At 36.3% G+C, this 25,314-nt stretch overlaps 1 protein-coding gene across 2 annotated transcripts; it reads left to right on the top strand.

The window, feature by feature from the left end:
- Nucleotides 1–19: 19 nt before the first annotated feature.
- Nucleotides 20–24,497, top strand: LOC129361425 (tyrosine-protein kinase CSK-like). Of its 2 annotated transcripts, none has more exons than XM_055032270.1 (13): nucleotides 20–406; nucleotides 9,529–9,605; nucleotides 11,304–11,417; nucleotides 11,501–11,613; nucleotides 15,051–15,270; nucleotides 18,445–18,538; nucleotides 18,615–18,680; nucleotides 19,373–19,472; nucleotides 19,556–19,646; nucleotides 19,737–19,810; nucleotides 21,312–21,507; nucleotides 22,685–22,771; nucleotides 22,860–24,497. In XM_055032270.1, exons 2-13 carry the CDS (start codon nucleotides 9,591–9,593, stop codon nucleotides 23,031–23,033), a joined length of 1,344 nt encoding a protein of 447 aa, XP_054888245.1. In that variant the 5' UTR covers nucleotides 20–406; nucleotides 9,529–9,590; the 3' UTR covers nucleotides 23,034–24,497. The 2 variants fall into 2 exon arrangements, with proteins under 2 accessions (XP_054888245.1, XP_054888236.1); XM_055032261.1 differs by having other exon boundaries at nucleotides 20–411.
- Nucleotides 24,498–25,314: the final 817 nt, after the last annotated feature.

Genomic DNA, 25,314 nt, shown 5'->3' with positions numbered 1-25,314 from the left:
CCAAGGTGGGGCAAAAAACTTGAATGTTTGTGACGAGGAAAATGAGCAGGACCGCCTGAAAGTGCACTAAATTTAGTCTGCCTCTCTTGTACCGAGCCACTGCCTGCGCAGTTTGACTTTTTATTTATTTATTGCTCTGTCGTTGTGAAGCAGGAGAACCGGGGACAGCGGAGAGCTGCAGAAAACCTTTTATTTGGGGAAAATAATGTTGACAGGAGTCGCACCATCGACCATCCCGTTCAGTTTCACCCCGGGCTGCTGAACCTTCAGCGGTATTTCACTCCTTCCTCTCCAGAAAGCTGAAGTGTTGTTTGTGAGAAGGACTTTATAGGCTGTTCTCCAATGAACCAGGACCCCGAGGAATAGCTGACACGACCTCAAAACACTCGGTTTTACCTGCTAACAGGTGAGGTAAGTCCTCAGAAAGCTACAAATGTACCAACACGCGCGCATCAGTTCCTCCAACATGCCCGTATTAACCACTGTGCGGTGGAAATGCTTCATTTAAACTGGGATTTGAAGCTGTTTTCACGCTGCAGTTGCGTCTAAAGTCAGTCTAACTCGGAGGTTTTTGTGCTTTTTTTTCTGATCTGACGTGGCTTTTGTTAACATCCTCCTTCAAACTTCTGCCACTTTCTCTGACTTCCTGCCGTTAAGAGGCCGCTTCACGCAGCCCAACTCTTTCTTTTTCTTTTTTTAAAACTGTTGTTGCATGCTGCTGTAGGTGTTGTTACTCGCTGATCGGCTGGTTGGTCAGCATTAATCAGCATTAATCATGCATGGATCAGCTCCAGGCTGTAGGTCTGAGTCCAACACGGTGATGTTGGGTTGTTTAAAGACGATTTTATTTATTTGTTTTTATTATTTTAGTGGCGATGCAAGCAGCTGGGAAATGATGAACTGTGCAGCGTTTCTCTAAATGCAAAGTGCTTTTGTTTGTTTGCTTATTTTATGAAAAATGCTTTGCCTTCATTTGAGTCGATGACGTCACAAGAGGCACAAGAATCAAGCTGATTGACTGGATTTGGTGAATAATGTGAGGGATGAGTGACTGAACGCAGATTCAGAAGAATCTGAGTTGCAACAGAATTTAACTTTCTTTTTTTTTTACCTTTTCTCTCCATCTAATTGTTTTTGTGTGCTTATTAAGTAATTTCAAAAGTATATTAACGCTTTAATCTGCTTGTATCACCTTAAATAGTTGAACTCGTACTACTTCAGCTAAACCGAACATTATCTGTCTCTGCGATGAATGAGCTATAGGATTTCTTTTTTCTTCTGGTGCTGACTGGTTGCAGGTCCTTGTGTGTCAAGGCTCAAAATTTATTTCCAAACAATTTCTGCTGATTGTGCAAACAAATCTGATCCACGTTTTGCTCCAGCTGCACAGGTGCAAAAGAAAAACATACACGTCATTAAAAACATGCAAATAAAAGGGCTAAAAATAAGAAAAATACTCATCAGATGCATGCAAGTGTGGAAGTTTGTTTGTGGAAAGGTGTGTTCTTTAATGGATCAAATGCAAATTTACAACAAAACAGACAAGCTGACATGCTCAGCTTCATTTAAAGTTGATGTTAAAGAAAAACAAATCTGACCAGTAGCTTTAAATGCAAAAACAACCACAGCAAAAGCATTTATAGAAAGCAAAAACACAGGAGGAAACTGGTGAGTCTCTGAAATAAACTTTTTTCTTTCTTGTTTTTAATGAAGTCGGAGGTCTGCTGATGCTGCCACTGGGCTTCTTTAACTAGGCCCTTTTGTTTTAGACTGTTCAGAGCTGCAGCGGCAGATCAAGCGCGTGAAACTAGAAACCGCAGCAAAGCATCAGCAGTGCAAGATCTGCACATGCAGCGCTGCAGAGCAAGGAAGAGTCCGTCTGCTGCTCAGGCGTGCATCCACGACTCACGGCGTTTCTGTAGCAGCTTGGTAAATCTTCATGACCAAATGTGCCAGTTAAACTGTGGCACAGCTGTAAAATGCAAAGTTAATGGCAGTCATTGATTTTTCTTTTCCTGCCACTCTGAGTTTGGCTCCATTTATGTTTAAAAAGGGAAATGTTTTAAGTTTATACATTGGAATAATTTACGTTTTTATCTGATTCTGAGCATCGTAGAAAATAAATTAGCGAGGGCTATTAAAATGATACAATGAAAGACTGTGTTGCTGGACCTGATGGAGAGTTTGTTCAGTGAAGTGTGACCTGCAGCAAATGCAGAGACGATTTTCTTCTCAGGAAAACATCTGGGAACTGCTGCACTCTTCTTTTCATTATTCCACCAAATACTGATTCCTGAACTCTTCCTGAGTTAAAACATTAGTATTGTCGTTTCTAAATGTGTATGGACTTGTTTTCTTTGCGTTATTTGAGGTCTGAAAGCACCTTTTGTTATATTGTCTGCAAATAAATACTAAATTTTGCTTGTAATTTCAGAGACATGTTGTCAGTTTATAGAATAAAAGAAACATTTTCATTTTAGTAAACCTTTAAAATGTAAAATCGGAGAAACTGATTATTTTAAGTGGCCTCTCCATTTTTTCCAGAGCTGGAAATATGACAAAACCAGGTAAAAGCACAAAAGCTGTGGAGTGAAACCACCATTTAAACACCACATGAACTCTTTATTTTAGCTAATTTTGTGACTTCTGAAGCTGCATTGGACTTTATGTAAGTGTAATGTCTCAATATGGGCCTTAAAAAGTCTTAAATAGATAATAGAAATTTTTATGTTACATTTTAAATTGGTACATTTATACATTGTCTTTAATAATTTTTATTTTTTTCTTTTTCAAATTGAAACTTTCACCCAAATTTTCACCCTTAGCTGCTCCTGAAAATGGTTTGTTTTTAATGCTCTCTAATGTAATAATTATGTAATAATTATTTAGCTAATAGGTCATTTATCTCAATTTGCTTTGATTTGTTAATCATTTGAGACTTTTATTATTCATTGTATTAGTTTTATCTGTTGTTTTATGTATTTTTAATATTTTAAATGTCTTCCAGTTCTGGTGTTAAATGTTAAAATGTAAAATGAATTGAGAATGCATTACGTTACTTAAAAATTGTTTCAAAACAACAATATTACCGTTTATCTCAATAACTTCTGTGACAATTTATTATCCGGCAAAATTAGTTATTTTGACAGGCCTGTTTGTTGACACTCCAGTAAAAAAACAAAAAACAAGCAAAACTTTAAATTATATTATTGTTTTATTTCTGCAGCTTAAATTCACATCAAGGAAACGATAAAAATCCAAATTTATTTTAATTTATTTATTATTGGTGTTACAGTAATCAAACCATTTCTATATTGGCTAATAATAATAATAATGTAATCTTCTGTATTAGCAATTCTTCAAAGTGGGAAAGACAAGAGTACACAGTATTTAACCAGCGCAGTAAAGGAACATCTATGAGAAATGTTCCCAAAGTTATTATTAAAGTCTAAAACAGTTTGAATGATTCAGACTCTAATAACTTTATCTTGTCATTAAACACAGTGAAGAGGACAGTAAAAAACCGCAAACTGCATCTGAAATAAATCAAGTGTCAATAACGTCAGTTAACAAAGACGGAGATAAGTTTGATCTGAGATTTAAAAGGAGTTCGAATCGTTCTACCTGCCAAATGTAGGCAGAACATTTGGCAGGTAAGCTTTTTATTTACTGCCTTCGATGTAAATATGATTGATGCTTGGAAAGCAGCAGCATCAGCAAAAGAGCTCCCTGCTTTAATCGCACGTTGACAGTTTCTTCAGTCAGATGCTCCTTCGAATGTACTGTAATACAAACTGCTACAGCAGATCTTTCCTGTCATCACCGTCGACAATAAAGCTTTAATTTGACGAGTTAAATTTAAACATTTAAATGTTAAACAACTTGAATTTCTTAGTTTAAGCTTTTTTAAATATTTGAATTTAAAAAATGCAATTATTTTTTAATTGAATTTGAATGTTCTCACATCTTTCCTATTTACAGTGGCTGACAGAAATGTGCTTTTTTTTTTTTTTTCTCCACAGAGGGAAAAGTGTAAAATGTTGCAGGGGCTTGCACACTAAATGCAATTTAAAAATGAAATTATAAAAATGTTTCGGTGATATTTGTTGCACAGAAAGGGTAAAACGATCGTTTTATGATTGTGATGAAAACATTTGGTCGTAAGCAATTCTTCATTTTCTGCTGCTGAATAAATGCGCTCAAATTAGATGTTGAATTTTTTTTAAAAAACAAAGTAAAAGAAACTTTAAATAAAAATACCGCCATTAATTGACGAGAGGATATTTTAAAAAGCAGCACAATCTTCTGTCAATCATTGATTTTATTATATAAAATAAATTTTCCTTTTGAACTTTGAATTTGGTTTGTAAGTGCAACATCTCATCCACTTCTCACCACTTTGTTTATAATTTCTAATGCTGCTTTGCTCTCGTTTAGTATTAAAATAAATTAAAATATCCCTTTCTGCCCAAAAGCAGAGTCATAATTCTTCAGTTCAGATTTTGTCTGCGGATCGCCGAGGGAGTGGCAGATCCCAAAAACAAAAAACTCCAGAGAAGTGGGTTCTGCATTCCTGTCCCGTCTTGCTTCATGCAGTCAGTTTCCCTCTGATCTGAGCAGCTCAGACATTCACTGACTTGCATAACACCAACCTCTATAGTGTGGAGTGTAAATATGTTCGTAATCCTGTAGTATTATTGTGAAGTTTATTTGATTCTTTTGTTCCATTAAAGCACTTATGTCAAACTGGAGGCCCGGGGGCCAAATCTGGCCCACTGTAGCGTTTCATGTGGCCCCTTAGACTCTAAATTACATCAACAAGGTCCCTCCAGTTTTTCACAAATCAAATAAATCAAATTTCTTGATATGAAGTTGTAGTCGGCGAGTGATTAAAAAGTCACATTTAACATTTTCATTTTGGACCAAATCAAAAATCTGAATGTTCTTAAAGGGCCAGAATGTGTTGATGAAACCCATTAAACTGTTAAAATGTCAACAAATAGCTGTTCCTGTAGGATTTTGTCATTGTTTTTTATTTTTTTATTTTTTATTTTTTGCAATCAAAATTGCAGATTTTGCAGAAATATTTGTAAGGAATATTTTTACGATCTCTAACATCTGACGTTAAATGTGTCAGTTAAACTCAGCGTTTAAGTGACTGCAATGTTTTAAGTTTCTAAAATCCAAAGAATATGTGGAAATCTGTTGATTTTGTGTGAATTTTGCAGATTTGTGAGAAATTGGAGCGACTTCTTGATATAATTTGGAGTCTACAGGACCACATAAAAAGCTACGGCGGGCCAGATTTGGCCCCTGGGCCTCGAGTTTGACACGTTTTACGTAATCCGTTAGCACAAATATTGTAAAAATTTCTTACAAACATGTTTGTATTAGAACCACAAAATCTGCAATTTTAATTTCAAAAAGTTCAGAATCCTTTGGGAACAGATATTTATGGATATTTAACAGATTAAATGGTTTTAATTCAATACATTCTGGGTCAAGCGGCTCTTTAAGAACATTCAGATTTTCAATACAGCCCAAAATGAAAATGAGTTTGACACCTCTGGCATTAAAGCTTTAAATGTGTCAGACAGTTGGACTCTATCTTGAGAAGAATATGTCATATTTTCACTCCAGGCCTCAAAGCTTCTCGCTGTCCAGACTGATGGTGATGGACGCTCAGCGAGACGCAAGTCTGTGGAAACTGGACCGACTCACAATGATCGCCTTGTGAGCTTCCCTGAAGGGAGATTCACTCAGCTGCCAAAAGCTTTTGCTGGAATAATCTATTCAGTTTCCTGAAAATTAAATCTAAGACAGTGTGGCAGCTTTAGCCTCCATGATTTATTTCTGTGGAGTTCAAATCCACTCATGTTCCAAAATGTAAACTTTTCTCTGGGGAAAACATCCAGAGCGACAGAAATCAACATTTTGGTGGCAAAGCTTTCTATTACATTTTTAAATGTTTAATTTATCTGGATTTTTCCCCAAAAAAATAATCCTTTTCTGTCCATCTATAATAATTTGCAAAAATACAAAATCTTACAAAGTATTTATGTCTTATTTCTTGTGAAAACATCTTAAAACACTTGAAATAAAACTACATTTACAGCAAGACACAGAAGCTTGTTTTAAGCCAATAATTCTTCAATATTGACAAAGAAGTCAACAGATTAGTTCATTTGTAATAACACATTTTTCATTTTTCCAATCTTATAAGTGAAAATTTTTCCATCAAAACTATAAATTTTTGTGCACCATAAAACCCTGTCAGCTGCTCCTGCAGTGTGTGCTGCTAATGGTGTGAACCTGTTTGTGTTCACACCATGTAAGATTATTTTTACCACTCAACTATCTTTAGCTAAACGTTCATAAACTGTTTCCAATTAAGAAAGAACCAGTATAAGCTGAATTTATTAAGAAATAGGTTGGTCTGCCCTGCTGTTGTAGCCACTCGAAGCATTCGGCATTCTGAGGTGAGTGAATCATCATCACTTTAGAGAAGATCTGAACAGAGTCGCGTCAGAATAAGTAATATTGGATAAAATTTCTTCCATTTTAAAAAAGCCATGTAAATGTATTTTCTGTGACATTTAGCATGATGTCTCAAATCTGTAATGTTGATAAAATATAAATATGATCAATAAGTCATTACATTGAAAAATCCAACTAAATCATGATAAAGTAAATTACATGATAACATTAAATGGTTAGACAAAATATGCAGAGAAAGTTACAAAAAAATTACCTAAAAAATATTCTTACTGAGTTTTAACAAATTTAACAAATAAAAATATTTATGAGAAAAATTTAATCTGATTTAACTTCAGACACTGAGAAAAAAAAGTGTCTTTTTTAAAGGTGTATAAAAAAATATGTGGTTTCAGCTACAATCAAGCGTTGGATTGCATTTTATGATAAAACGGTGATTTCAAGGACTTCAATCAGAAATCTTTCCAAACCTTTAAAACACAAATTCAAGCTTTTTCAAGGATTTTAAACCCTAAGTTGGTTGTTTAGCTGGTGATCATGATTTGAAATTCGACAGAATGTTGTTAGTGTGTATAAAATGATGGTAAACTCTTATTTAATTTCAAGCTCATACGTCATAAAACACAATGCAGTTGAGCTATAGAGGGCCCTTAATCATGGCAGACTGTAAAGTGTGTAAACTGACTCACATTAGCGTTTGAACTTGTGGCTGCAGCCTCCATTATCCAACTATTTCAGACTAAATGTACTGAAGCAGAAAACCCAAATGCTAATTATTAGCCTGCAACCCTCCAGATAATCATCTTGTGATTTCCGTCTCATCAGTGATAACAGCCTGAAGATTTGAAGCCTTGCTGTGTCTGTGAACCTCGAAGGTTTTACACTCTCTGGTCCTGACGGTGTGCATCTGTGTTCGATTAACTTTAGTTTATATTGTGCAACTGACTGCAGGAGTCATTCCAGGGCACTTTAAGCACCAGAGAAGATGATTCATTTCCAGTTAAGTAAAGTATTATAATCTGTTTTAAATTAGTCATTAATGTTTTATGTGACTTTGTGATTTAAAATAAGTGACTGTGAGTAAAAATACAACAGATTTGCAGCGATAAAGGAAAAAAAAAAAAGTACATCATTGAATTTCTCAAGAATTCCTGCAGTATTATGTTTAATATGCTGCTATTTTGATAGAAGTGATTGTTATTATTGGCACTCTGATTGCTATAGGGTAACACAAGAATACTGCCTGGTTAATTAGCTGCTAGGGCAGAGCTTACAGTTAGCAAACTTTCATCTCAACTTTCACAATAAGAGTGTTATGTGGTGCTACTTAAAGAGTAGCAAAACCCCAAATTATCTTCTTTTTTTGCTGAAAAAGGCTATAAATCACATCCTTAAGGGTATCATCTTTATGTTTCTTTACAAATAGTGAATTTAAAAGTGCAATATTTGGCCTTAATCCATCTCAGTGCTGCCCCCTTTGGGTTGGACATGGTAATTGCAGTTCAATTTTCCCCAGCCCTCCTGCTGTCAGCAATAACGCACAAAAGTCATTAGATTTGTCTCTAGATTTGTCACTAGAAGGGTCTGAAATGTCACTAAATACGACAAGTTGGTAACAGCGTTTCCCTGGTCACAACCTGGCTTAACGCTCTCCATTAGCCACGCCCCTCAGCGTCTCCTGGCCCCGCCCACTTTGGTTGAATTTTTCAAACGCTGTTTGAGGACGGGTTTATGTTTATCATTTGCCAAATAATGCAAAGCTGAAGATTTTAATTGACTTTTAATGCAAGTTTTAATGAAGCATTGCATTAAAAGTTACATTTCCCCCCCTCCCCCCAAATGACACTTAATGACAAAAGTCGTGAATTCCTCCATCTTCATGACAGGTGTTATGTCAGTCTCATGCACACCTCTTCAAATGAAGTGATACCAAAAACAGCATCTCTTATTGGCAGAAAAATTCTCAGCATTGTTATTCTGTAAAGTTGTAATTAAAGCAGCTTGTGTTACTGGAATGTTGTAGTGTTATATAGATGAGTCAGATTGAGGAGGGGGAGGGGGGTGCTGAGGGCAGGAAATGCATCCAGATCCTCAGAAGACAGCTGCAGTTTTGCATCAAGAGGTCAACATCCGTTACGGAGAAACTGGTGAGAGACAGCCGTCTTTGTGACTCGTGAGAATTACGTTCTGCACCAGTAAAAACCAGTAAATTCTCAGTATTATTCAGCAAAGGGAGGCTATGAGGAGGGGAACTTGTGATGTTTTCTTTCTGGTTTCTAAGCAGCCAGGACTCTGACTCTGGGATATCATGCAGAAAGTTGACATGGTGACGGATGTGACCTCATGTAAAGTGACGGATTATTAGGAGCTGAAGTTTCCCTTTAGCATGGATCGTTGAGCGACTTCACCTCCTCGTGGGAACTGAAAGAGGAAGAGAGGAAGTGGGGTTGTGAGACAGGGGAGGGGGCGTATTTTGCATGACATTTAACAACGTCGCCTCTCGTCTGATTGGTGTGTGCGTGATAGGAGCACAGAGTCTGAAGGGAATGGAGACCCTAACATCTGGTCATCACAAGTCTGGAGTCCAGTGCTGGTGGAGACCTGAGCCTTGGTTTTATCTCTCTAAACATGTTCAAAAATGGACTTTTCTCCCATTTTTTTAAATCTCGAAAATCAATTTCTGTGTGTTTGTAGTCTTTCTGGACTCTTGGAAGCTGCTGCTCTATATTTACATGGCTTACGTCATGGAAACTTGCGCACTAGTTTGAAAGTGTGATTGTAAAAAAAAAAAGGCCTGTTGGTTCTGCTTTTCATACCAGCAGGTTATTTTTACCAGCATTGTCAGATCTGTGTTTGCAGTGCATTCAAATGAAAACTCGGTGGATGATTTGAATTGTCACGCGTGTCTGAACTGACTAAAAAGAAAAAAATAAAACCGGACAAATTCAATGTCTGCCTGAAATTTGCTTGTGGTTTGCAGCTTTTTCAAGCAGAGCCTCTTTTTGCTCAATTTTTTTGTCTTCTTCTCTGCAGGTACCAGCTCTGATGGTAGCAGGGAGAACACCTCACCTGTGAGAGGATCCAAGAACCTCACCATGACAGAGGTCCAGGTAATTTAGAAACCTTGCCCTCATGCACTGGCGTTTGTCAAAATTAAAACCTGCTGGTAACACTTTATATGCATAAGACTGACATCACAGCTGCCATAAACATGAATGAGTCGTCATGTTTATGGCACATAGTGTCATTTGGTAAATAATGAGACTTTCAATGCAATTTAATGCAAGTTTTAATTCCACTTTTCATTTAAAAACACATAAAGACGGTTACAAAGTCAGCCTTCCATTACTTGAAGAAAATTTCCACAATTAGAGAAACTTATCCATGTGTTTATCTTTAGCCACGTTGATGAGACTGTTTTTATTCACAGATCTGAATAAAACATCAATCAGAAAGATACACACTGTAAAACATTTAAATGTGGTTTAACTTGAAAATGCAATTTAAGTCAACAAGAAAATTGTTTTGGTTTCAACTCAGAAAATAAGGTTCATGAAGTCGATTTAACAACAAGAGACGAGTTGTTTAAACATTGTTTTTTAACTTCATTCATCTTGAATTGAGTTTTAACTTAATGCTGCAAATTAAACCAAATAATTATTTCACAATATGCAATGAAACAAATTGCTCTCACCGAGTTCAAGAGCCACATTTCTCTATTATTTTACTCAAGTTAAAATAAATACTTATTTTACTTTAAAATAATTTAAACTCTTATTTCAAACTGCAGGAACAAAATTTCTGATCTGATAATGAATTTTATTAAACATCCCAATGAATTCAGCTCAGAAACATTTAGTGTGAACAGGACATTATCTTCAAGCTTTGCTAACTGAGAATTGCATTAAAATGAACATTTGCATTAATAAAACACAAAAGTCAGATCAATGTGACGCACTTCCATCTCAGGAGACAAAAACATGCTGCTAAGCATTCTGGGAAATAGTTCCCACTCCTGTCTTTCTCCTCTTTCAGTTTTTTAAGTGCTAACATAAAAACTCCAGTTTATTCAACTCTTGGAGGTTTGACTGAATTAATAAAAGTTAACACAACTTACTGCTGTCAGTTTATCTTTCACAAACTCACATTTAGGTTCAACATCTAAAACTGGATAAATTTATTTAACTAAAAGAGTAAATTATAGTAGACACAACTAACACAGCTCATCTGTTTTACAGTGCAGCTGCTGCTGGAGTTCTGACTAAAACCAGGAAGTTAGATTAAATCACCCAGTTATAAAGTCCTTCCTCTGTACTTTAAAGTCTCAGTGAATGGACTTCACTGATCGTTAATAAATCATTGATCGGTTTAGGACCACTATATATTAAATATCTGCTGTTGTCATAGCAACCTTACAGCTTCTGGTTCTGCTTTGCATCCAGAACCAGAACCAAACACGGAGAAGCAGCATTCAGCTTCTATGCATCACAAATCTGGAACACACTTCCAAAAAAACTGTAAAACAGCCGAAACACTGAGTTCCTTCAAATCCAGACTATAAAATCCACCTGGTTAGATTTGGTTCTAACCAGGTGGATTTTGTGTTTTTATTATGTAAAGCACTTTGAGCTGAAACGTGTAATAAAAATAAACTTGATGATTTACAGAATGACTCGATGACAACAGTCATAAACATCCATTAAGACTCCTCTGTGTTCATGACAACCAGTATGTCAGGTTTCAATTAAAGTGTTATGAGTTTATTCTGAGTTTCTGACGCGACGTATCCGCCGTATCCGATGCTCCAGAGTCTGTGGCCGCAGGGCACCGAGTGCGTGGCGAGGTACAGCTTCAAAGGCACAACGGATCAGGACCTGTCGTTCAACAAAGGAGACGTGTTGACGATCATCGTGGTCACAAAAGTAAGTCTTTACTCCTGACCGTCGGGGTGAAACGTTCCTCCTTCGGGTGATGCTTTTCACCGCTGACATTCTCGTGTTTCCAGGATCCAAACTGGTACCACGCTAAAAATGCTGCGGGCCAAGAGGGAACGATCCCGGCGAATTACGTCCAGAAAAGAGAAGGTGTGAAATCCGGAGGCAAGCTGAGTCTCATGCCGTAAGTGAACAGGTTCCTCAAGCTTCTGGAAGGACTTACGTCGTCATTTTTACAACTTTCACTTCTTAGTCGTGTTGGGGCTTGTGGGTTTATTTTCATTATATCCATGTGTGACACAAAAAAACACAAATCAGAGGAGTGAAGTCAAAAGTGACTCATCAGAATCTGCACCTCAATGTCAAATGTGCTCAAATCTTTGGTGCTGTTCTGCTAATGTAAAAAAAACAATTTTTATTAAATGAGGAATTAAAAGGACACGTAAATCAGCTTCTGATACGTCATGAAATCCTGGTGGCGACTGATGTAAATAGTTACATGAGATGCAGTCATAATTCAGCCATCAACCTGTCAGCCAATCAGAGGAGAAGTCGAAGTTTTATTCAGGCGGTGGAGTAACAAGCCCCTTATGCCCTGGAGCGGAACGTATGCAGCGCTTTGGGGGAATTGTTTGCGATTTTACAGAACACGTCAAAATGACTCGTACGTTTCTACGAACTGTGCGACGCTGTGAGAGCGCTACTGGAGCCAGCTGCACATCGTCCAAAAAACCCCAAAACAAACCCATCATCGTTCTGCTACTTCCTGTCGTCTTCTTTGTTGCTTTTGACAGTAGTAACATCTTCCTGTTGATTTATTTAGATTAAATGAAAATAAATTTGCTTAGAGGAAACAAGCTACCAAAACTTTTTGTGGTTTGTTGGCCGTGTCAAATTAGATGTTTTCCACAAAACTGCGATGGAGACACTTTTGGGATATCACACAGATTTGGATGTAAATATTGCAACGAGGAATTATCCTTTCACCAAAGTACCAGCAGTTTATTATTAACACTCCTAAATGAATGTGAATACACTCGCAGATGCTACATTTATAGCTGGAAGCACATATCTGGTTAGAGGGTGTGACCCAGAAGGGCCCTTTAGTGTAAAAAAGCTATTTTGGAAGTTACTAATCGACTTCGAGTCTTTTTCGCTAACAATAGAAACGCCAAATGTGACCTTTTTTTGTTCATGCTAGCATAATTTTAACTTTTACTAGCTCCCTGGCCACAATCTAATCTTTAACTTTTACAATGATCAGGATTAGGTTAAGGCTTCTGTTGCTCAAACCTCTTGCAACCACACCACCTCACAGCCTGGTGTTTACAGAAATGGCCCAAATGAGCCTCTTCCTATGACTGTGTGGTTGCAGAAGCCAGTGGCCTGTTTAGCCGTAGCAGAGCTGCTGTGGTTGTGTGAATGGAGGCCTCAGTTTGTTCGGCCTGTGTTGTAATTGCAGAGCTCTGGTGTCTGCCTCCACCTCAGCTTCGCATGAACTCCACACAGTTTCCTGTTGTCTCCTCTTCTGTTTTTAGACGGATGTAATCTCGAAAATCTTACCCGGTTTTGCCCCCCTGACGGGTTTCCGTGTGTGTGTGCATCTTTGCATGAATAACAGGTTTATTTTTAGGGCTCTGGATCACAAAATTGTCTTCGATATTTTCATGAAGATAAAGCTGCAAATGCACCAACACGCAAATAGTATTGATATGAAAAAATGATTTGATACCAAATCTCAGGAAGTCATGAAAGCTGCTGCCACCCTGGGGTTAAAAGTTCTTATTATAGAGTCTAAGATGAGATAAAGCTATTTACATTTTCAGAAAGGTTATTATTATTCTCTAATACAAAAAACAGTTGCAGGAAACGCCTTTGTCAACGGTTGAGACGGAGGAGGATTATACTTCTGTGATGAAATGCTTTTGTCCTGAGCTTTCCAACAAGCTCTGCATGGTATTTAAATTTCCTATGGAGCCACATGCAAATGCAGTTTCTTTACCCTCAGAAAGCTGCATTTGAATATTTGACTACCTCTGTAATATAACTGGTCACAGGGACTATGCAAAGGTCCGTAATCATCATTTCAGTTATTTGCATGGAAGGTTCATTTGGGGTCACTGAGGTAATGGAGGATGAACTTTTCTCCGAGACTCAATGCATGACACAGGCAGAGTGGAAGCTCTTTTAAAAACATTGAGCAATAATTAGATTTTTTAATGACATTGGCATGCTAAGTTTTACTAAGAAGTAGATGGGAGTTTCCAAATGATGTAGTGCAGAAGGGGTGACGGGGACAGGAGTGGGCCTGCTGGGTCGGGCCTGCTGGGTCGGGCTCAGAACCGTTGATAACTGCTCGCTGTTCTAGTTTGATCTTATCTTCTTTCTTGTTTTCATCACTTCATGAAAATATGTGTTTTAGCTTATAGACATGAAGTAACTGAAGGTTTCTGTTTTTAGTCACAAATTTTGTCTTTTTGTTTTTTTAGTTTTTATTCATTTAAAGACACAGAGATAAGAATATATCCAGATCAGAGCCCTGATAAAAACACAAACAATTTAACTTTCTTTGACACAGTAATTTCAGAAAAACAGTTCTGTTTAACTTATCACTAAAATACATATATATCAGATTTTTTTCATTATTATATTGTTTCATTGCAACTATAAATGAATCGTAACAGCTTTGCAATTAAACACAATTTCCTTTTTAGTTTTCACAGTTATTATTTGTTATAATTATTTAGTTTACGCTTTATCAACTATTATTAGCATGTTTAACATGTTTGCAGCATTAATTATGAACAGCCTGATCCTTGAAAAGTAAGAATGTTTGAGCTTTTTCACAGGATCAGCAACATCATAAAAAAGAATAACTGCAGTGATCATTATTGTAATTTCAGTTTGGTTTAGACTTTTCATTCTGAATTATTATACTATTTAATGTTCATCCTGCTTCCATGACAGAGAAATGCCAACCTTCTCTTTTTCCTGACATAAATACTCCTATGTAATAAAGAGTTGAGCTGCACGGCATACGTCAGTGTTAAAGGCAGAATCACAAAGCATTTGCACGCTGCAAGTCGATAATATATTTGATGGTTGGATGAATTTATGCATATAAAGTAACAGAAAATCAGTTACCCAAACCTTACATTTTTTATAAAGTAGTATTGAAATAATCGCAGTGGAAAAGTCAGTTGAAAACTGAGGAAGATATGTTAATTGCAGTATTTAGCTATATTTATAAAACTGCATGTTTTCCTGATATCGTGCAGCCAAATATAAGAGCAGCTGTGTCTGTGTGCAGAAAGAGAGCAAAGAAGCCATTTTATGTACATATTTCACGCAGAAGGACGAGATCCCATGTAAAATACTATGCAGAGTTGAACATTAACACTAAACATGTAAATTAGAAGAACAGTCCATGACACCATGAAACAAAGAAGGAAGGCGTTGAAATTAAAAAGATAAAATTAAGCCAAACTCTCAAAGTTACTGACCTATACATCTAAAGTCTCCTGTGTTTGAATACTGATGTAATTACATGTTTTGTATTATTGTTTTCCTTGTAAATGGATCCACATCGATGCGGACGGTTTCTGTCCCTGGTTCTTCCAGATGGTTCCACGGGAAGATAACGCGAGACCAGGCCGAGCGGCTGCTTGACCCTCCTGAGACGGGCCTGTTCTTGGTGCGCGAGAGCACCAACTTCCCCGGCGACTACACTCTGTGTGTGAGCTGCGATGGGAAGGTGGAGCACTACCGCATCATCTACAAAAATGGAAAGCTTACTATTGACGAGGAAGCCTATTTCGAGAATCTCATGCAGCTGGTTGAGGTGAGACTCATGGTTTAGACGCCACAAATAAATGCATTATTTTTACATATGGTTTGGGAGTGAAGGTGGGTGAGGATTAAAGGTGCAGATATAACTGTACAACTTCACAGACACCATGTAGTTCCTGGAACATGTAGTGAACAGGAAGTGTCAAAGAGGAAGTGAACATTATGCTGAGGCTCGGAGTTATAACCTCAAAAAGGCAAGACACTCTTACTGTCAAACTGGCTGCTTTTCCTATTTAAAGATCTTTTTTTGATCTGCGATTTTTAAAAAAAGTATTACTAAGTAAAAGTAGAGTTTCTGAATATTCTCTGTATAAATGAAGGATTCAGATTTGCTTAGGGAGCCCTCTGCAGGCCAGCAGGTCACACTGCACAGTGAGCTGTGGACTCCAGAGCGCCGGTTTCTTGATGCAGCAGCTCTGTTAGTGTGTCTTAAGTTTTTCATCTAAATTTTCTGCAAAACCAAACAACACAGGGACCAAGAAATGCAGTGATAACAAAAGAACCACCATAAAAAACACTAAACGCTGCACTGATTATGTCACAAATACATTCTTAAAGCACAAGCAGACGAATTTAGCCTCAGTCATGCACGTCCAGTTCCTTTTCACTAAAAAAGTACACACACAACCATATTTATACTTGAACTTTTTCCACAACTTGTCTTGGTATAACCACAGACATCTGTGGTTATACAGATGTCTGTGTTTTGGGGGGAATTTCGGCAGTAAATCAACATAAAGTCGAATGTAGCTGCAATTGCAGGGGAAATTGACATAGTTTTTGACAAAAAAAGGAGAAAGAAACATGTGGTTTACATTTATATGTAGACCCTTGTACTCTGACACGCTAAAATAAAATTCCAGTGCAAACATCTGCCTGTTATTTCGTAAATGGAGCCACCTGTGTGTATTTTAATCTCACTATAAATCGCCCTTATGGACTTAAAAATTGAAACTTTCGTTGGTAGATGCGCAAAACTGGCAGAAACTTCACCCAAAAAGACCTGCAAAAAATAAACAGTTATCTTAGATTTCCATTTTTTAAACGTTTTTGCAGCTGAGATTCTGACAGGAAACGGGACGTTGATCCCAAACACGGCCGGTGTCCTGACTGTCAACGCTACCTCGTCAGATTTTCCTACCATAGCACGGATAGGCGCCAAGTCTGTCAGGGCCACGCGTCTAAAGCTGCTTCCATCATGTTTACAAACAGAAACCTATAGTGGGTTGTGTTAATGTTCAATATATTGGGTAACATTATTCGAGTGACGCGAAGCTTAGGAGTTATGATTAGCTTAGCATTGGAACAATTTATATACATGATGAAACCACAAGAAGATCTGAATAACCTACCTGTATAAAATGAAAAGCTGTAGATGTTTGCACCTGTTTAAAAATGTTTGTAATAATTCATCAGTATCAGACAGGGGAAACACATTTTTATTGGAATTAAATTAAACATAGACAGCACATCAACTCTCTTTTGCGCATTAATACGTTGTATGACAGACTTTATCAGGATATTATTAATATACATAATATTACACGACTATTCCAGCTGCAATCCCACATAGCATCGCTAACATCTGTTTAGCAAAGTTTAATAATAAAAAAAGAGTGTAGTTAAACTAAAATATTAAAAAAATATAGGGACAAAAAGCCCAATTAACAAAAACCGCCAAACAATGACTCGTTTAGAAGTAACAACTTTGCAGACGACAAACTAAAGCCATTATAATCATGTAAAGTGAAACAAAAGCCAGGTGTTAAATGAATTAAATAAAGCTCACCGTCATCTTCAATTAAATAAAAACGCCTGAAACAAAACTTCCACGTATTTATAAGAAATCTGCTGAGTCAGCAGTATGCGATGTGGGCGTGCGCACTGCGACACGGTGGGACGGATTTAGAGGTAGCACAGGTAAACAGAACGCCTGCTTCAGTCGACGCTGATCCCGTATTTCTCCCCCCAAAAACGACACCCTTAAAAACCCGAATAAATCATGTCCTGTTCACAATGTTGGATTATTTGCCTTCCTCTAAGACTCTTTGGAAAAATTAAACAGCTTCACCATAAAACAAACTGAAGGTTTTTTATAAAATTCAAAGATTTCAGTCGTTTTCTGGCTTGAGATGAATGTAAATTTTTGAAGCAGGACAAAATAAAGTCCTTTAAATTGTAAAGGTGGAGGAACTTTCTGAGTTGGTCTGTTTTCACAACGTTTTTTAGTTTGGTAGCGCAAGCATAAAAAGTCAAAAAGAAATGTCCAAATTAATCATAAATTGGCTGCTATGTAATGCAGATATACAAGGGGAAGCGTCTGTTTATTCCAAGAATTTATTTCATAGTTAAAAATAGTTTAAAATTAACTTCTGTGCAGCATTTAGCGGATGTTATATGACACGTGGTTGAGATTACCAGGAAGAGATAAGCGTCTTTCAGGCTGAATGTGTCTTTATTAGTTTTGTTTTTTAGTGTCTGCATGTCTTGTTTTCTGTCTTCTGACCCGTTAGCTTTTTGTGGATGATGCAAACGAGACAGACGGCCTTCGATCTCTTTTTATCTTTTTTTTTAGAGCAAAAATACGACCTTTTATTTGCATTAATCTGTACAGCAACACGTGAGGAGAAACGAAATGATCTACACTGTGAAAATACAAGAAGTAATTTTGTCTAGTTTCTGCTACAACTGAAATAAAATAAAATTAACTTGCAAGTAATTTTTCAGCAACATATAGCAGGTTGTTTTAAGTCAATAATTCCTTAATATGGATGAAAACGTTCTAGTTCGACTAGCGGATTCTTTTCCTCAAAAAACATTTGTGGTACAAAATTAGAACTCAGGTCCCAGATTAAGAAATTTACTACACAAAAATAAATGAATAAATAAGTAATAAAGTAATTCATGTGATAGATAGACATGTGTGTGTAGATAATCTATGAGATGAAGCTGTTCGGTGCAAGTCACTTTTGTCTATTTCATGTGTACGGAGATATTTGCGCCAGAAACTAAACCCAATATCTTTGTACGGTTTTGGGTTTTTATAGAGTATAAAGGAAGTTTCAGTTCCTTATTGAAATAATTACAATTTTCTTTGTTTCAGTGTATCACTGTGACTGTAAATTATCTTCATTTGACCATGTTTTGGTTCTTTTTCTGTGTCCAGCACTACACCAAAGACGCAGACGGTTTGTGCACCAAGCTCATAAAACCAAAGCTGGAGGAAGGAACGGTGGCCGCGCAGGATGAATTCTCCAGGAGTAAGAAAGTTTATGAATGATGCACGGACCTTTTCTTTATCACCACATGTTGTCACCAATATGTCTTTTCCAACAGGTGGATGGTCGATGAGCAGAAAAGACTTGAAGCTTCAACAGGTTATTGGAAAAGGAGAATTTGGAGGTAAGTACCTTTTCTTCTCCATGCACCAGGATTTCCTGTTTTAATGTTTATAGGAGAATTCAGTGTAATCTACGCTGCATTTAGAAAGTATTCATATTCATTTACACACAAAGATAAGGATTTAATCTGGTTAACCAAAATAAAAGATCTCAAAACTGCAAGGTGGAAGGGAAATGAGGGACTGATTTACATTTTTTCTTCAGATAACAAACTGTGAAGCATGTTGTGCATTTTATTCACTTCAAATCGTCAGGAATATTTATTTATATTTTTAGAAAATTCCTCACTCAGTTGAGTTTTCAATGCTTGCCAAAATCCCCTATGTTCTGCTCAAAAGTAAACACTTCAAAGTTACTTTTGTCTTAATTCATATGTGCTGATATCTGCACTGGAAACTTGACAAAAATACTTTGTATTTTCAGTTTGAAGGCAATTGGCAGATTTTATTTGAGGGTATAATAAAAAAGGGGGTTGAAAACAGTTTTTTCACATCTTATTTGCTCTTAAAAAAAAAAAAGGAGAACCAAAAATCTTTTTCTTCCTGCTTCTCAGTTGTTGCTACTTTGTGTTGGTCTATCAACTAAAACGCAAATGATTAGAAACTTAAATGGCAGCATGTCCGTTACAAAAGGTTGTTGTTCCTGTTGCACATTTTCCCATTTTGTGATCAACTGTTTGTTTTTTTTCTCCAGATGTCATGGTGGGAGACTACAGAGGGACAAAAGTAGCTGTGAAGTGCATAAAAAACGATGCTACGGCTCAGGCTTTTATTGCAGAAGCCTCTGTCATGACGTAAGGCCTTAAAATACAGAAATGGCGCGTCTCAGAAACAGAAAAGCCCGTTGTGACATCCTCATGCTCTTCCTTCTCATTAGGCAACTACGGCACAATAATCTGGTACAGCTGCTTGGTGTGATTGTAGAAGAGAACGGGAGTCTTTTTATAGTTACTGAATATATGGCCAAGGTAGGAGGACACATACTGGATCATTTGTCCCAGCTGGGAGAGTTTTTAACTTAAACATTCAAAAATTACATGTTTGTTTTGATTTTTCAGGGCTGTTTAGTAGACTACCTACGGTCCAGAGGTCGAACGGTACTTGGTGGAGAAGCTCTCCTTAATTTTGCTTTGTGAGTATTCAGATATCAACATATGCTGTTTAACATAATCATATGTATCACTGTCTGACAGGAAACCGGACTATTCTTGTCCAGTTTTAGGTCCGTTACACAAAGCAGTCCTTTTAGCTAAATGTCAGGGTAATAACAGAGCAGATCTTACAGATTTTATTGTATTAATCACATTCAGATGTTTGCATACGACTTCGCCATCTGGGATGTCACAATTTGAGACGTCACGCTCCGCAGAGCTCCGCCCACTCCGCCATGACGGAGGTCAAAACAACCAACGCGCTCCTTCACAGCTCATCTAAAAACAGGCGTCTGTGACTCAATATGTCGCTTTTATTTGGTTGATTTCACTTTAAACATTGTCACAGGGAGCTGCGAGGCCGGCTACGCAAACAGAGAAGGATATAAACCAAACTTGTCATTTTATTTTATGACTTTTAATGAGGAAAGTTAGGCAGTGATCGATTTTAGCCTTTAATCATACATATTGATTGGCAGCCCTTGGTGTAGTCAGAGGTTTACAGCAAACATTTTTTCCACAAGGTAAGAAGATTAACTTTATAAGTAAGTATAATCAGAAAGATTATGTAAAATACGGCATTATGGAGACGCGTCTAACCATAACCATGGAGACAATGCTGCACCATTTATACACTATTTAGGATTTAATTTAGCTGAAAGATTAAGTTTTCAGTACGGAAAAGTGTGGAACACTAAAAAAACTAAATATTTGACATTTACCTTCTCCTTAGGATTGTTATGATTTTACTGGATTAAATTATTTTTATAAATAAATAAAAAGCTTAAATGATAACAGGTGCAGAGATTTATTTAGCTCATTTTCATAATTCTTGTTGCAACAAAAGCAAGTTGAGCCTTAAATTTCATCTGAACATGTAAAAACTCCCTTTTGATCAAATAAAAAGGATTTTACACAACAGACATGCAGAAAACAGTTTGTGCTGCTCATTTTCATTATTTTGCAATGCTGGTTTAATTTTGCTAAAATATTGACACGATTGTTAGTTTAAAATGAATTATGCAAATATGATAACCAGGGTGAAAATACAGTTTTACAGTGTTAACATGTGACACTTTTTGAAATGTTATTAATGTAAAATCCCAAACTTGAATATATTTTGTGACACATTAATGCGATAGTAGAAAATCATGATGCTGCCACTAGGGTGCAGTGTTAGACGTTTTAAGCTGTATTAGTAGTTTGAATGTAGATTAAAAAGTTATATTTTGGTCCCTGCTGATGAAACACGTTCCCATAGCATGATGCTGCCACCACCATGTGTCACCACAGTGGTATATTCAGAGTGATGTGCTTGGTCAGTTGTTTTTTCTCCACATGCAATAAAATGTTTCTGATTTTGGAGCTTTGTCAAACTAAAGTTGAGTATCTGAATATGAAGAAACCTGTGTGTCGTAGCGTTAAACGTTTGGTTAGCGCTTCCCGAGCCTCGTTTCCATCGCCTGTGTTTTACTTCTGCAGAGACGTCTGTGAAGCCATGGCTTACCTGGAGGCCAACAACTTTGTGCACCGAGACCTAGCAGCCAGAAACGTTCTCGTTTCGGAGGACAACATCGCCAAAGTCAGCGACTTTGGTTTGACCAAAGAGGCGTCGTCGACTCAGGATACGGCCAAGTTGCCCGTTAAATGGACGTCACCAGAAGCCCTCAGAGAAAAGGTACGGTCAGACGCAGCACAGCTTCCAGCTGCTAGAAACTTTTAGCTCCTAAAGTTAATATTTTTTATTTTAAACAAAGTAAATGCAAAAGAACCAGGAAAAAAGCTGTCGGACATCTGTGGATGTGTTAGGGCCATTCTAGATTGAAAAATAAGAGAAATTTCTGCCAAAAAATCTTGGACATGTTCTAGAAAAACACAAAGTAGTTTCTGAGATCCACAAGTTGAAACTTTGCAAGAAATAAACTCAGAAATTTCACAATTCCATAAATTGCTTAGAAAAAAAATGGAAATTTATTAGTTTAAAAAGTCAAAAATTTGACTTTTCATATTTTTTCCATAAAAATTTCTTAGATTAATCTCAAAAATTAAAATTTTTTCAAGCCAATTGTCAAATTTTAACATTCAGAAATGTCCTTGTTTTTTTTCTTTAAAATTTCTGAGTTTTTCATCAATCATTTTCTCTCTATGTTGCCATTGTTCAGAGAGATTCTGAGCATAAATGCCGTGTCTCAATTAGTCCCGTCACAACGACAAATCAATTAATCGCATGATAATTAAAGCGAGTTTAATCATTTCTATTTGCATGATTTACTTCATTTATCTCATGTGCAACTAAGACAGGTTTGTATTATTTTTATTTGTGTAGTGTATTTCAGTCACAAACATACACTGAAGATGCATTGTGAGCATTTATCACCTGACATGATCAGTTATCAAAAACATCAATATGTGGTTTGATGGTTTGTCGTTTTAGTGTCAGTTTCATTTTATTTAAAAAGACATTAATTGTGCCAAAAGACTATATTGTATTCATAAAACCACAGATAAAAAACACAGATTTAAACAGACAGGACCAGGGAATTACAATGTCAGCAACTTTTTAGGTATTTTAGTCACTTCATGTTGTCATTTTTTAGCTCTTCATGTCAGGCAGTAATCAGTTAAAGCTGTAGCTTGTGGAAATTATATTTTTGCACGTATGTTTGACGAACTTTTTTTCTGTAAATGGTAAACAATTTCATATGAAAACATTTTTTTTTCATTTACTCCAGTTATCTCTTTTTAATTTTACCACTTTTTGATGATCTGAGACATTTAAAATTACACAAAAAAGCAAAAACATTGGATGTAAATAAGTCGGGTTAAAAAAAATCAGCTTTTTCTTGTATTGACAGAAATTTTCCACAAAGTCAGATGTATGGAGCTACGGTATTTTACTTTGGGAGATTTACTCTTTTGGCCGAGTCCCCTATCCAAGAATTGTAAGTATCAATCTCAAAGTAAGACAAATCTTTCTTTTTTTTTTTAATACATTTTCTTTGGTATCAACTTTTTTATTTTCTTCTCCAGCCGTTAAAAGAAGTTGTGCCGCGAGTGGAGAAGGGCTACAAAATGGACTGTCCTGATGGCTGTCCCGAAGTCGTGTATAACATCATGAAGCAGTGCTGGAACCTGGATCCGGCGGCGCGGCCGAGCTTCCAGATGCTGAAGGAATGGCTACAGCATATTATTCAGAAAAAATGATCATCTGCTGTCCGTTTTGACTCCTCAAAGCAAGGACTGCTACTCTGATAGAACGTCAAAGCATTTTCTTTGCATTTCACTGTAAAGTACATCTGTCCACACTGCAGAAATGCAAAATCTTACCAAACATTTTTGGTCTAGTTTCTACTAAATACCTTCGTACATGTGAAATGAGACAAGCTAACTTAAAGGTAACTTATTTAGCAGAGCAGGAGTGTCAAACTCAATTTTGTTTTGGTCCAAATCAACATCTTGACAGAATCTATTGCTAAAACTCATTAACAAAATGTTAAAGCATATAAATAAATTCTTAAAATTCAATAATATTGGACATCTTTTCAGTCCCTCCAGGATTTTGTGACTGTTTTGGGGATTTTTTTTGCAATAAAAATCCAAGTGTTTGTGGTACTAATTTAGAAATATTTGCACTTATGTATGACGGGATATGCAACTTTTTACTAGTAGTTGTTATGGATTATAATTTGAATCATGTTAGGGTGAAGCAGCTGTTTCATAGAAACACCGCAAGTGGGTGTAAAAAGTCACTTAAATCCAATGTTTTTTATAATTTTGGCCAAAAATCTGCGATAAATATGAAAAAGTGCAGCGATTTGTTGATTTTGCGTGAATTTTCACAATAATCTGCTGGAAAATGGAGGGACTGCTTGAAATAATTTGGCAGTAAACAGATAAAACTTAATTTATTTGACTGATAAAATAATATTTAAGAGTTTAGAGGGCCACATAAGGATTTGGTTGACGCATGTGATATAGAGGCTTCTTTTAAGTAAATAATTCCTTAATATTGATGAAAAACTACCAGTTCCACTGGCAGATTATTTAACTAATAAGACATTTTCCCATGTTATAAGTTAATTTATCTGCCAATGTAACAAGTGCATTTTTATCAATGTTAAGGAATTAAAACAAGCCTCTACATCTTACTGAAAAGATATTTTTACGTTTGTCTTATTTCAACTGTGCTAAGATATTTGCACTAGAAACTAGGCTGTGGTAAGACTTTGATTCTTTTGCAGTGCAATCATTTGCTTCTTACTGCCTCGTGTCAGATTGTTTAAAACTCAGCAGCTCTCAGAGGCTGAGCTGTTTGTCCTTCCACACTTTATCTGGAGAAATTAAATAACTTTAATAGCATCAAGTCCTTCTTTTCAACAGTTGCCTTTTATATCCCTCATCATATTGGTGCCAACCTTTAACTTGTCAACAGAGACGAAGAGGAAATACACTCTTGAGTAGGATTTTGCTTCTCAGTGCTTGATGTATTAATATTATTATTTTTTATGTTTCCAGGTACGGCTTATTGTTTGAATGTTGAATTATTTTGTTTAAAGAGCTCAAATGAAATGACAGCTTCATTTGTCTGATAATGTTTAATACTTCTCAGTTTATTTGTGAGTCAAGAAAAGCAGCCGGCATAAAAATTTCACTTAAAAAAAATCTAAATCTGACTGAAAAACATGTTATTGTGTGAATATTTGGGGAGCTCAAGCCATTTGGATTTTGAATGGTAAAAAATGTACTATGCTGCCATTTTCCACAATAAAAAAACAGTGCCACTTTGAAATTAATGGAAGCACTTTTAAATCAAGGAGGCTTAATAACTTACTGGACAATAAAGCCAGATATAAAAGACAACCACATCTTTTATTAAAAAAAAAAAAAGATGTAAATTGTGAGGAATTGGATAAATAAAATGATGTAAACATTAAAGAATCTTTACATGAATCCAGAGAATCACAGAAAGTCAGTGAAACGTCCCTTTGTTCGTCAAGTTGCTGTATTTTTGTAACAGTTGTAAGAAAGAAACCAACTCCTTGAAAAAAGAACAAGAGGTTATAAAAGTACGAATTACTGCTATGAGGTTTCTTTTACAGAGAAAATTATTCATGTTTGAGGAGTATCTTCACTGGAAGAGAACAAAAATGTTCTACTGTATCAATGTGACTTTTGAGTTTAAGGGAAGTATTAATTTCTCTTAATTAATTTCCCCATCAGGGAGGAAATGTCGATACAGGCGTTCCTGTTGGAGCCTGTAATCTAGGCCTAGTTTCTTGAGCAAATATCTTAGTATAGTTGAAATAAGACAAACTAACTTAAAAGTACATTTTTAGCAAAATATAGAGGATTGTTTTAAGTAAATAATTTCTTAATATTGATGAAAAAGTTCTACTTCCATTAATTAATTAATTAAAACTGACACAAAAATAAAAGACAAACTTGTTCCAACTTAGAGAAAGTCAGCGTAAACATGTAAATAGCA

The sequence above is a fragment of the Poeciliopsis prolifica genome, unplaced genomic scaffold (assembly GCF_027474105.1).
Source record: "Poeciliopsis prolifica strain line A6 unplaced genomic scaffold, Auburn_PproV2 SCAFFOLD001, whole genome shotgun sequence".
NCBI classification, from domain to species: Eukaryota; Metazoa; Chordata; class Actinopteri; order Cyprinodontiformes; family Poeciliidae; genus Poeciliopsis; species Poeciliopsis prolifica.
Note: the sequence above shows the minus strand (reverse complement) of the source record. Positions and strands in the feature narration are given on the sequence as shown.

What these genes read in the sequence shown, in the direction of transcription:
- LOC129361425 (XM_055032270.1), top strand. An exon ending in TGGAAAAGGAGAATTTGGAG is followed by an intron (nt 18,681 to 19,372) that starts GTAAGTACCTTT and finishes TTTTTTCTCCAG; the next exon opens with ATGTCATGGTGGGAGACTAC. An exon ending in CAGAAGCCCTCAGAGAAAAG is followed by an intron (nt 21,508 to 22,684) that starts GTACGGTCAGAC and finishes TTGTATTGACAG; the next exon opens with AAATTTTCCACAAAGTCAGA.